General features: G+C 32.7%; 1 protein-coding gene across 1 annotated transcript; it reads right to left on the bottom strand.

The window, feature by feature from the left end:
- Positions 1–11,204: 11,204 nt before the first annotated feature.
- Positions 11,205–13,326, bottom strand: LOC125864870 (cyclase-like protein 1). Its single transcript, XM_049544965.1, has 5 exons — positions 12,851–13,326; positions 12,090–12,134; positions 11,908–11,980; positions 11,613–11,787; positions 11,205–11,502 (listed from the first exon to the last, which is right to left on the bottom strand). The coding sequence occupies exons 1-5, from the start codon at positions 13,233–13,235 to the stop codon at positions 11,377–11,379; spliced, it is 804 nt and encodes a 267-aa protein (XP_049400922.1). The 5' UTR covers positions 13,236–13,326; the 3' UTR covers positions 11,205–11,376.
- Between the last annotated feature and the right edge of the window lie 1,158 nt (positions 13,327–14,484).

Below are 14,484 nucleotides of genomic sequence, written 5' to 3'. Positions count from 1 at the left end.
CCAATTGTCTCACCTTGGGGAGCTCCAGTCTTATTTGTGAGGAAGAAAGATGGTTCCCTTAGGATGTGTATAGATTACTGCCAGTTAAACAAGGTTACCATTAAGAATAAGTATCCTCTTCCGAGAATTGATGATCTTTTCGATCAGCTTCAGGGTGCTACTTGTTTCTCTAAGATAGACCTCAGATCAAGCTACCATCAGTTAAGGGTAAGGGGATGTGATACTCCAAAGACAGCTTTCAGGACCCGTTATGGTAATTATGAGCTCCTAGTTATGTCCTTTGGTTTGTCCAATGCGCCTGCAACATTCATAAACCTTATGAATAGAGTATTCAAGCCTTATTTAGATATATTTGTTATAATCTATATTAATGACATACTAATCTATTCGAGAAATGAAGAAGATCATGCTAGCCATCTCATAATAGTCCTCCAAACTCTAAAGGCTAGGGAGTTGTATGCTAAGTCCTCGAAGTGTGAGTTTTGGCTTGAGTCTGTGGCATTCTTAGGCCACATTGTGTTTGGAGAGGAAATTAAAGTTGATACCCAGAAAATAGAGGCAGTTGATACGCTCAAATTACACCTCCCTAAAGAAGTATAAGCGATCGTTATCAAGTAAAGAACCCAACTTGGAGGTTCGGGTCGATCCTACGAGGAATATGGTTTAGACTTAAACTTAACCTACCAATTCATTTAGTAAACGTATTTCTGAGACAAGTAAGTAAAGGGGGGGGGGGGGCTTTGTGAAATAAATGCTTGATTCTAATTAAGTAACAAGTGAGCAGGATTCAAACTTTGTTGTTATCAGTGAGAGAAAATAACTAGGGTGTATGTGTTCCCCATAAGCTCATAACGCTATAATCCTAATAATAGTAATTCTTTCCTAGTGTATTACATGCAAAGTTATAAGTTAGGTATCTCTAATTCCTTGGTCCGACAGCTAGAGAATTTCACCCCGCTCCTTGGTCCGGTTACGTGTGTAAAATTTACTAACCCTTTCCTTTACCTCATATTAGACATCACATCAATGTATGACTTAGTTTTCACCCTCGCACCAATTGACATTAGACTATTAGGTAGTATCATACTAAATCTATGTTGATAATTATTTTCTTATTAACTACCTCCTTCGTTCGATAAGTAGCAACAAGGCGAGTTCTAACGCGTGCACTCATTAAAAAGACTTCTAAACGAAAGAATTATCAATGCATACAATAAAACTATTCAAGAATTACTTAATTACTAATCATACTTTGTTAATCGCTCAGGGTTCCCATAACCCTAGTTGTGGATTTAGTTACCCATAATAGCACAAACACAATTCATATTTTTAGATGAAGAAATCATGAACTTACGTAATGAGAAGAATAAACCCAGAATCTCAACTTGAATTTCAAACTCAAAATCTTCAAAACGAACTTAGGAAATCAAGAATTGCTAAAATTGCAAGTTAATCTCAAAAGCCAAAAAGCTAGAAAAAAAGTAATAAGGTTTAACCCAAGAAGAAGAAGAAAAGAACCCTAAAAAGTATGTCCTATTAATTCCTCTCTCCAAAATAATTATTTATGTAGACTATTTATTGATATAGAAAACCCTAAATAAAATAATTGAGTCCAAATAAAATAAGGAATCCAAAACCAAAACGAAATTGAATTTCCATGCTGCCACGTGGCAGTAAGGCCTTCATTCTTAATTTGCAAATTTGCAATCTGCTGCACTTTCTAAATTAAATATTATTATATTGAATTTAAGCTATTAAGTTGTCTGCTTGATTTTCTTCTTCAATCTTTCCTCTTTAATTCGTTTTAGCTTCAAACTTCTTCATTTTTCCACCAATTTAATCCTACAAATAAAATATACTACTTAGCACAATTTATAAAATTCACGCTCAACAAGGAAAAATATAAATAATAAATGTGACGCAAATAATGATTAAAAATATGTATTTTGACCGCACATCAACACCCCACACTTAAACTTTTGTTCGTCTTCGAGCAAACATTAAAGGTCATCTCAAGAAATCAAAATAGGAATGTCATCCTTTTAGTTAATACAAACCATTAGGCCATATATCAATTTCAAAACATCAAGTACAGTTCTCAATCATTATGGAAGACATCCAAATAAACAACAAACTTCTAACCTCCTAACCTCAAGGAAGGACTTCAAACTCATCAAATTTAAGCTTGCTTACCTACTCTCATCAAAGAAAGCTAATAAAATCACCTTTCTGTCATGAAACAAGTGCCCTCACAAGAAGAAACAGTCTACACACTCAATACAAAAGATTGAATATAAATTAAGGACTTCATATCAAGAACAACTCTCACAATCACAAATAAAATTCACATGTATGCACAAAGAACCATAGGCTTGCTCATTATGTACATCTCCAATAATTAAGCATGTTTGAATAGAATCAAATAGGACTTTAACGGGTTGTAATGTAGGCTAGGGGATGGTTAGGAAAACTATATAATAGTGACTTACACTTCCTTAAGCACTTTGCACTTTAAGACTTTATCACCCATTATTTTCTTCTCTTTATTTTCAGCCCTCTCTTCTACAATTATTTCACAAGTAATTCTCATCATCTCAAGAATGCTTCAATTTTTTATTTTTTTTAAGTTTTCCTTCATAATAGCCACCCTCAACTTACGTATTTTACATGCGTTAAGGTTCACGATGTCCTTGGAAGGATCAGAGCCATCATCAAGGTAACTCTTTTTTTTTCATGTCACATTCTTTCAAAGAGAGCTTTTAAGCACTTTGTAGCTATAATTAATTACCTTTTCACTCAACCATCCTTTTTTCTCATAATTGATAATTAGAATAAGTCTATGCTATAATGTTCAAGGAAGCAAGGTGCAAAAACTAGGGATTCAACAAAATAGTCAAGGGCAAAAAAAAGCTACCAACAGAAGGCTACATGCCCAAAAAGGATAACTGGTGATAAAATATCTGAAAAAGGCTAAAATTTACCAGACAAATCAAAGAAAGCCTGTTATCATCTGCTAAACCAAACATCACTTTTTATTTCGCTTCAATAACATGCAAGGCAATTTGTAGATTAAGATGCAAAACATGGAAAAAACAAATTCTCACCACACATGGCACAAGTATCATTTTCGGTGCGGAACGGATAGTTGGTGAATTCATGAAAGTGGTAGTGTGATAGATGGTAGTGTGGTAGGTGAGTAACTTATTTTTAAGATTTTATTATAATATCTTTTTACTAAGTGTCTTAATCTTGATATCTCTTTAATATTACTTTTAGGTAGTACTAAATTCATGGTAATATGTAATAATATTTATTGTAATATTCTTCCGATAATTGTTTTAATCTGAACATTTCATTAATATTATTTATGATATATTCTAAGTATAACATATCTTGGGTTCTTTGATACATACATAAATTTTCTTCCATTAATTGTTCTAATAATTTTATATCTTCCATAGATTCTGTCCAATATTGTAAATATTCGTATTTCATTTTAGTCTGAATTTATTTCTAAATCGTACCATTCTATTCTTTCGTAGTCTAAATCATGTAAGTCTATTTCATACCATTGTTGGTTCAATATATCTTCTGGTTCGTTATTAAATATTTTTTCCCATATTATTCTTCTTAATTCAATTATTTCTATATTTTTAAGTACATATAAGATTAAAGTTTCCTAGTTTTTTATCATTTCATGATGCATGTATGTAGTCATGTTCTTTATTATGCAGGTTTTTATTTCAAATTATTCCTTCCTATCATGTCCATAATTGATTAAATTCATATTAGATCATTATGACCTAGATTATCTTTATCATGTTTTCCTATCACTACTAGCATCGTACTTTAGCGGATACTTTCTTCTTATCAGCGCCTCAACTTTGTTTACTCCCCTAAACGGCTTCCTCGCCTATCGGTTTCAACATTAGGATGGCATATTATAGAAGTTTTCTCCCTGTTTCCAGTGTGCTAATAAATTAGAAATCATGATTCAAATAATTCTAATACATAATAACTAACATAAATTTATTCAATCATATATATGATATTCAGGAATATATGAAATTAGTTCTGCATATTTTTTGAACAATATACATTTGCCTCTTGCTCAGCCATGCTATCTGAAATATCTGACTGGATTTCAGATTTTTTCATTAGTATTTTAACTATCTATCTTGAGAGAGTATTTTTGAAAAGAGGGTGTTTATTTACTTAGGCGTTCAAGTCCGCCCTTACATTTACATCTGCCTCCCTTTATATAGAAAGGAAGCTCTTTACTTTATATTACAATCAATCCTCCCACTATGTATGTACCTACTTTACGACTACTTGACAAACATATTATGATGACTTACCTTACACTTGTCATCATCTTTTTAACATTTACACTTACTTTATGACACTTGTACACCTACCATTCTTACCTACACTTGCCCATACACTTGCACCTACTACCCATTAATATAGTATGACTACTTTACACTTGTCATACTTTACATGCTATATTTATGACATACTACTATTACTATTATGACACACTACTATTAGTACTTGACTTTTTTACATTTTCACATACTAACTTTTTCTGTCTTATCTTTTTGACTTGTCTTCTTCTTCTTATCTCCTTCCGTCTTTATCTTCTTCCAGCTGGACATCGGGAATCACGTTATCTTCTCCATTGCATTTTGAACATATGTGGCCAGGGTATTTGTGACCAATTAGCTTGCAATACCTGGTCAATAATTCTGCTGAAATAAATCCTTCTTTTAGTGCTCGTGTTGTAGGTCGTTCTTCTGGCTTAAGTAATGATAAAATCCATCTTTGGACTTCATCCATATCTGCTTTCCTTAGCTCCCTTGAATTGGAATAGATCATTAACTGATCTCTTGCATAGTAGCTCCATATTGCGTTTCCGTTTAAATAATTATTTGCTAGTTCTTGTATAATAGTTGATATACCAATTATTCTCTTATTGGCATAAAAATTGGGTATCTCGGTTTTTTGTATCTCTGGTTGTTGTCCGATATCTTCTGGTATTATCATATCTTTTGTTAGTCCTATCTTTACTACTTGTATCGGAGATTTTATTTCCTCGTGTAATATCTCTGCTGTTGCCGTATAAAACTTTACATAGAATAGATTTCCCTTAGTAACTCTCTTATAAGTAATAAATGTTCTATGTAGTTCTGGTATTCCGCTTAGTTCTTCTCCGTCATATGTATATACAGTATTTAGTAATCCATAGTTATAACATGTCCTTACTAAGTTGGCATTAGTTTTTGGTTGTCCAATTAGTTTATTATAACCTTGCAGTCTTTGGGTTAAATAATCATGGTTTGGTTCTTTTGTAGTTGATCTGGGGTTGCGGTTTAAATAAGTTTGGATTTTGTGTATATTTTCGATATAGGTTCGTGTGATGTAATTATATGTCTTTTTCTCATTTTGGTTTTGCAAACTATCTGCATATGTAGATGTTTGCGGTTCTATGGACATATGTCTAGGTGTCCTTTGGGTAAATGGTTTTTCGAATAGCTGGTTTAAGTTAGCATTTTTATGTTGTTTATCGCTAACTTGTTTGCTTGTACCTGCAGCTGTATTTAAACAAACATTATGGGTTTTAAGGAGTTTCCCATCGTCTCCTTTTAGCTCTAGATTTTTTCCGTCTTCCGATCGACGTAGCTCCGCATTTTTATAGTCATGCTGCTGACTAGCTTTAGACTTCAGATTATCTTCATTAGTCTTTAGCTTTTGTATCTCGTTGTCCATACTATCCACTTTTATACAAAGTGTAGTTATGGCTTTGAGTATCTCTTCCATTGTATTTTCGTTCTCAGTCTGAGTAGCTTTGTCTTGATAAGTAATCTGCAATAACATTCTTATCAGTTTTTATTACTTCAATTGTAAATGTAAAATTTAATATATTTAATACCAATCTCCTTATTTCTTTTGTTGTTACCGAATCTTGTATTTTTCTTGTTAGCCACCATTTTACTTGTGTATTATCTGTTCTTATAATAAATTTGTTATATACAATATATGGTTCAAATGATAATAAACACTTATATACTGAATATAATTCTTTTCTATTTATTTCCCATTTTATTTCTGTATTATTAAACGTTCCTGAATAATACCTGCAATGATGTTCTATCGTAGTGTCATCATACCTGTATTTTAATATTCCTCCATAACTTTTTTCACTCGCATCTGATTCTATTATATAAGTAAATTTTTTATTTTCATCTGGAAAGTATAGTTTAGGTAAGTTTTTATATAATAATTTTACCTTTTGTATTTGTATTTGGTCTTTTTTATCAAACTGATATTCTATATCTTTCTTTAATTTTTGTTGTAATGGTTTTAAATTCTCTGCTAATTTTGGTATGTATTCTCTTACTTGATTTACTAGTCCTAAGAATGATTGTAATTTCTTTTTTGTATCTAGTTGTTCATTTGAGTTAATTATTTTTTGTACTATATGTGTTTGCATCTTTATTCCGTTTTTATCAATTTGTATTCCTAAGAATTCTATTTGATTTTTCATTATATCTGCTTTCTTTTTACTTAGACTTATACCTGAATATTCTATAATGTGTATAAATTTTTCTAATAATCTTATATGTTCATGTTGTGTCTTAGAATATAATAATATATCATCGATGTACACTACACAATTTTCTATTTGTTTAAAGTAATTGTCCATAAAGTGTAGATATCTACCTGGTGCATTTTTATATCCAAATGGTAATACATTCCATTCATAAAATCCTTGTGGTACAGTAAATGCTGTTAGTTTTTTAGATTCTTCTTCTAGTTTTAAGTGGTAAAATCCTGATTTACAATCAAATTTGCTAAAATAATTATATCCTTGTATTTGTCTTATCTTTAGTATTTTATATGTTTTAGTTTTTGCATTTAAATTTCTATAATCAATAACCATTCTACTTTTTCCTCTTTTTTGTTCACTATGTTTATTTACGATAAATGCCGGGCTCGTATGCTTACTATTGCTTTCTTGTATATATCCTTTTTCTAGTAATTCATCTATGTGAATTTCCTAATCTCCCCTTACATGCCCGTTAGGGTTTATAATAATGTGAAGCTAAAAATATATTTTCTTATCATTATTTATCTCACATTTAGTATTTGTATTTGTCCTTTTTTAGCAAGAATTTTATGGATTGTGCTAAATAGTGTATTTGTTTTGTAGGAGTAAATTGGTGTAAAGATGAAAAAGTTTGGAACTAAAATAAATTTAAAATGGAAGATTATATAAGGTGTAACACCCCAAAAAATTATAAATTAAGACCCGAACTATTTTTCAGTTACATATAGGGTCATATTGGGTGATTCATAAATTGCCCATATGTGTAAAGGTAAATTATTTAGTTTGGGAATGATTTTGGATATCAATTAAGTCACTAGAAACTCCTAGAACAAAGTTGAGTTGAAAGTTTCCTTACAGATTAAGTTTTGATGTAAGATTCTATTTGGATCAACTTCAAACGATCATATCTCTTAGAATATAAACGTTATGTGGTCCATAACCTATCAAATTAAAGCTATTTGAATCTTCTTTCCAACGCCACCAATTTACATCAATCAAGTTTTGAGTAAAAAGCTATGACCATTTTAGTAACCTAACACAGTGCAGTGACGAATTAGCCGACAGGAAAGCATTAAAAAGAGTCGTTTGTCTTTTTACCTCTAAGAAAACTCTAAAAGAATTTCTTGGCTAATTAAAGATCCAAAACAATCAGATTTTCATCTCTTAATCCATCATTCTCTTCTCTCTCAAACCCTAAGGCAAAACCCTAAGGAAAATCAAAGTAGAAGACTCTATTCAAGATTCTTTCAATCTTTTTCAAGATTTTTCTTCAAGGTAAGTCTTTCTCCAAGAATTTCATTCTTTCCAACTCAAATTCCTCCATACAATTATAAATCACTAATGAAAATCATATAGAGACTTCAAGAAACTAATTCAAGAATCTCAAGAAAGGTTAACTTGATTGTTTACCTTCAAGCTAGGGTTTCAAAGCTTCTAATCAAGTTCTTATTCAAGATTCTTCTTGAGTTCTGATTGAGTTGAGTCGTTCATGTCCATAATTCCGCATGAACCCTATGGATTGAGTTATAAATCTTAAGAAGCTTTTTAAAGCCAACACTTGAGTTTTAAACTGAGTTTTGAGGAAGTAAAGATGAGTTTTGAGAAAGAGTTTTTAAAACATGATTAGTATAACAATCGAGTATGCCATCAATGTTTTAGCAGTATGGTATCTAGATATACCATCAATGTTTATGAATTGTGACTTCTCGAGTCATCAATGATCATATCACAATATGATTTTGATATATTTTTTAGAAAGAGTTTTCAAGTATGAATTGAGTAAGAATATAAGAGAACTAAGTATTCCTAAAGGTATCAGTTTTTATATTGATAAAAGAAAAACTTTGATTTCTAAATGAGTTACGAGTTCAAAGATATTTCAAGAGCAGTTACCTCTTTTAAGAGTATAGTTTAAGCAATTATCTCGAACCAGATGAAGAGTATGTTTTTAAATATTGAGCATGAATATATATTATTGAGAGTAGTATTGAGCACTGATATGGGGATGAGTTCAGACAACTCACATTCCTCATAAACCATGTATGCCAACATGGGTCCAGGATCATACTCTTTAGATGAATCCTAAGTGTCGTTGGGCAGAGCTTAGTGGATCCACTTAGTTGAGGTGCTCTATACCCCGACAAGGTATAGGGGAGTTATGGCAGCGTGGACGAGACGATGTATCATCACCTAGCTCATAGTGATGGTTGTCGGTTAGAGAATCTCCCAAATATAGTCAAAAGTGTATTTTTATTATATCACTTAATATGTTGAGTTCAAAAATGAGTAAATATTTTGTAAGGTTTTAATGATTTCATTTCTTTATTTCTTTACATTCAGTTGAGTATATAACATGTTCCAGTCCATTCATTTATTTATTTGTTATTCAGCTATATTACATACTCGTACATTCAATGTACTGATATCATTCGACCTGCATCTTTTAATGATGCAGATACATGTTCTTAGGATCCTCAACAAGAGTCCGTTGAGATCATTTCATCTGCTCGTCAACTTTTGAGTAAGAGCTCCTTACTGCTGGAGGACTCCATTTTTATGAGTTGTTAGTAGCAGTTCCCTTGAGGAGTCGTGGCTCTTGTCCCGACACTCAGCCTTATATAGTACATAGATAGACAGTTTGGAGAGTCTTTTAGTTTCAAATTTTTATTTAAAACTTATGTTTAATACTCAGTACATCCAGCAAAGTTTTGAGATTCAGCTAACTTTTTTTAAACGTTTCTTTCAATTTGATGCTTAGGTATGCTTGAGTTAGTCTTTCACTTGTAGTAAGCTAGGATGACAAATCACTTGGGGTCAGCAGTGGTTCTCAAGTGCCGGCCACATCCAGGGTCTAAGCTTGGGTCATGAAAAACTTGGTATCAGAGCACAGAGTCCTAGGGTATCTATGAAGTCGTGTCGGTAGTATCTTATTTATGGTTGTGAGGGCCCCACTTCTATAAATAAGGGACTACAGACATTTACAACACAGTGCAGATTGTGCGAATTATGAATTGCAAATTGAATGTTTATCAACTGCCATGTGTCACAATTGAAGGCACCAGCAACAAAAACAATTGAGACGGCATAGTTCTACACGAAAATCAATTACTTTTGGTTTTGGTTTCTCAATTTGTTTTGGCCCATGAGAATAATTATTAGGGGACATATACTGGAGCATACTTTATAAGGAAAAGTTGTCAATACTTTTTAGGTTTTTTTCTTCTCTTCTCTTTTCTTAAACATTAGTAGCTAAAGACCCTTGTTCTGGGGCTACGAGTGCGGGTAATTAGTGAACATCAATTGTTTTGAATTAATGTTGGTTATCGCTTAAATTACTTGTGTATTCTTGTTTTAGTATTTCATGTTTGATCAGCATAGAGATAAATATATTTTCTATTCTTGGACTCGGGAGACGAAGAGGTAGATAGACTAAAGAATATAAAGAACTTGATATTTCTTGCATATCTCTTGATTAGATTCGTGTTTAAGATTGGCACCCGGACAAACACCGAACTTGGTTACTAAACAGGATGAAATATAAATGCTCGCCAATTGGGCATGTCTATCCCCGCTCAACGATATAGTTAGAAAATCAATTGGAGTAGGCGATTAGAGTTCAGGAGACCATGATCATAAAATCAACCCTGTAAATTAGTAATTTGATAACCTTAGTTAATTCATTACATGAGATGGGATACATGAAACCTTATGCATGTTGCAGCCTTGGAATTACTCCAATTATTATAAGTTAATTTTATTATTTAATTCTTGCATTTATAAATCAAACTCTTTTGACACGCTTAAATAAATAATTAGACTAGTATAATTTAGTAAAATAGTTAATCGACAAGTCCTTTGGTTCGATAATCCGACTCTTTTAGAGTCACTATATTATTTGCACGACCACGTACACTTGCATGTGCAATTGGAAGCACTAGTTAACTATATACTTTTGTTGTCTTGCCAGGTCCATACCCTGTAGCCTATCCTCCGCGATCACATTGATGCTATGTTCTTACTTTTGCTTGGAACATTTTAGATTGTACTTTTGCGATTTCGACAGCCTGTTAGAATTGTTGATATGCCAGCTTTTTGTAAGTTGAATATATATATATTTGGGAATTTTGCCTCTTGGCAACTTCTGTTTTACTTGTGAAACAATGTATCAAAACTTAAGTGCACAAAGAAATAAGACAAGGACTGGAGTATCAACACATATGGAGAACAGTCTTTTCCCGCAAATAATTTGCAACTGAAATTGCAAGAAAAATGATAAATGATCCAAAACTTTGATCTGCTGTATTACCCAAGATCCTTATTTCCGCGACATATTTTGTTCCAATTCTTGCTGCTAGTACCCTTTCTCTGACCCTCATAGATTTTAACATTCGCAAAATCCACGCCAAGTCAGGAAGAGAATGACTACAAACATTCTCAGCTTCAAAGTTTATTTATAGGGAAGACGAGCGCTTTACTCATGCTAAGCCTATATACTACTCTATACAATTTGTGAATGCCACTCTAGTAGAAGTAGATCCATAACTATTTGTTGTGTGATCTAGCAGTATAGCCATGTAATGTGAATAAACATCAGTACAATCTCAACATTCATTTTTATTAGTACCAAGAACGAAATTTACATAATCCCATGGGTAGACAAGCTAAAGGAATCTAGTACATTTTAAGTTCCTCTTGGAAATTCTGAGTTCACATAACTTAAACGTATTATTTTATTCATGAAAAGTATCACAGCTTTCTTGACATAATCACTGGAAGAGGATGCACCTGGTAGGTGAACCATCTCCATGAACCAGCCTCAACGGTAGACAGTGAATTGTATAAACTCCCGGGACTGCATCATCGAGGTTGAGACCTTCCACTGGAATAATATCCTGATGCACATATATATAAAGAATCCTTAACCAACTACCAAATTATAAATTAGGCTTGCTATGTTGTAATTATAGGTCAACTTATTTAGGAAAATGGATGTTATACTTACTTTAGAATTCAGAAGATGTTGATGAACTTTAAGGAGCTCATCCTTGGGACTAATGGCAACAGATAAGTAATCAACGCCAACGAGTTTGATGTCAGTATTCTGGGCCAAATACTCTGCTCCGTCTGAGGTGAATGCAGAATACGAGGAATCAAATTCTTTCTTGTACATCAGCCTCCTGTTTATGTTCACAATATGCATTCAACACCAAACGACTTCACAATATAAGCAAATTAAACAACTTATATACGTAGGCTTTAAACAAGTTAATGCCTCCAATGGACAAACAAACAAGTACCTGTCTGTGTTTGATGTTCGAAAAAGAACACGTTTCACTCCTCGAGGTATGTTCAATGACCTCATAACTTCAGCTGACGAACAATAATTAGGTTTACATCATTTGGTGAAAAATAGTTTTTAGGGAGACAGATCGAGCTAATTCACAAGAAAATAAGTAAGTAGGCAGGCAGGATATCACACCTGTAATATTCTTGTTCCGTGGGGTGTCCACCACAAGAACTGGACCTGCATTCACACCAAAAATATGCCTATTTACAGCTAAATTGTAGCAAAGAGCAAGTGTATTTAGTATGGCGAACCTGAACAACAACAATATACCCACTGTAATTCCATTCACTTAGCCCTACCATTGTGGGTAAAGAAACTGTTTCCTAAAGACCTAACTTCAAAAATAGGAAAAAATTTGACTACACACTAGCACAATGCAAAGCGGCTAAAAAAATATACAAAGCAACTAAACAAAATACAAAGAAAAGTAACAGCACCAAAGTGGTAAGATACTATGCAATTACTCCATCTGTCCAATAGTAGTGTCCTCACACACAGATTAAGAAAAATAAATCATAGATGTAAGTTTACCTAATCACTCTTATTAAATATAAGTCATCTAAAATTAAAAAATGAATAGTATTTAATAGCAAGATTAGAATAGGTACAACATGGTAAATTATTCATTTATCTAATAAATTGGACAAATATTATTGAACATTTCAAAATAATATAGTAGACAAGTAAAAATAGACAGAGGAAATACTAAACAAGATATCCACTAACTTTCTACTCCAATCATCGAGCTTCAAAACATCTTATTTAGGGTCATCCGAGCTGACTCACTTTTCAAAAAATACTTTTTTAGCCTATCTCTACTTCGACTCGACAGAGCTCCAAATATACAAGAAATTTATAAAAAGTTAAGAATAAATCCATAGGAGAAACATTACCATTCAAAGTTTGAAGATGAAGTGAAACGACATCGTAACCCAACTCGAATAAGGTCTCATTGAAATGTCCAGGAGCGTCAACATGTGTGCCAGAATGAGTAGTAAGTTTAAAGACGGAAAAATTATAGAGATCACCCAACTTGATGCTGGTCTTAAGTTTTATGAAGTTTCCCAGTCCACTTTTGGAATCATAAGCAGGCAAATCAGGAACATACTTGTGGCTAATGTCAATCACTTTCTTTTGCATATAATTTCTCTCTTCTCTCATGATCTTTTGGAGATCTAACCTGCTCGTTGGTCCGAAGGCGCTGGCCACGGAGACAAGCGCCAGTACGGCAGCGAGCAGCAGCAGGTGGGAGTATGGTGAAGTGTTGTGATTAGTCATGGAGATGATTGATGGATTGATTGGAGAAAGAGTTTAAGTGATTAGCCCGTTTGGATCTATTTACTTTTAAACAGTTTTGGAGTACTTAAATAAATTAAAAATAGTGTTGTTTTTAAGTTTAAATGATAAAAATAAACCCAAAATCATAAGTTATAATTCAATTTTTTGACTTTACTTATCAATCATAATCAAAAGTCAATCCACGAGACTCTTGTTAGGGATTGAAAATACAAAAAGTTAGTGACATTTTGATTTGTTATTTTCGTGCGACTCCAAAATTGACATTTGCCAGCAGGTCCACACGTAGGGCCGATGTTGGATCTAAAGGGTAGCATTAGTTATCACTTATCTGTGCAGGGGCGGAGCCCATTCATTAAGAAAGATATTTTCTCTAAGTGTAGTATCTGGTAACAAAAATACTATAATCTGAAGTTCACTTATATCATCAATCAAAATAGACTAGTTGAGGTAGAAAAATGTTTATAAAGTATGTGAAATGAATGAAAATATCTCCAGGTAATAGTTTGATCGATAAATATCGTTGTTGTCAATAGGGGTGGATCTATGTGGACGGGTGGGATGCCATAGCACCCAGTGATCTCGGAAAAAAACTTTGTATAACGTTGCCACCACTAATTGAAATGCTGAACAGTTCCATTGGCAAAGGAGAGAGCCTGCCACACACACAACGCAGTTCAGACCTCGCTGCCAGCACTTATCTTTTGGCTTGCTCGTGACACCCCTTTTTTTTTCTTTTCTTTTTTGTTATTTTTTGGCTTGCTCGTGACGCCCTTTTTTTTTTTTGTTTGTCTTTTTCATTAACTAGTCCTCGGAACGTGCGTTGCACATTTGTCCCCTAATTGGCATTAGAAAAGTTGATTTATATAAGTAAATATATCATAGTGAGCGTACATATATTCATCGCTAAGTTCAAAGTTAAGTCCTTTTGTATGTAAGTTTGACATAAGAATATAACTATTTACAAAATACAACATGAAAATCTTATGTCAGATGTAGGAGGTTTGATATTTTTAAAGCTTCATGAAGAAAAATCTTTTATTATACCAGAGGAATTGATATATTTTAATTACTAAATGTCAGTTTTAATAATCAAAAAATAAATTGGCTATAAAAAAAGATGCGTATAAAGAAAAATATTACAAAATGTCTAGGTGGTGTAACATTAAATTTATAAAAAAAATTACAAGTTCAAACGGAAAAGAAAGAAAAGTAAATAAAGACATGACAC

Source organism: Solanum stenotomum, chromosome 5 (assembly GCF_019186545.1).
Source record: "Solanum stenotomum isolate F172 chromosome 5, ASM1918654v1, whole genome shotgun sequence".
Taxonomy (NCBI): Eukaryota; Viridiplantae; Streptophyta; class Magnoliopsida; order Solanales; family Solanaceae; genus Solanum; species Solanum stenotomum.
This window is presented reverse-complemented; position numbering and strand designations above follow the sequence as displayed.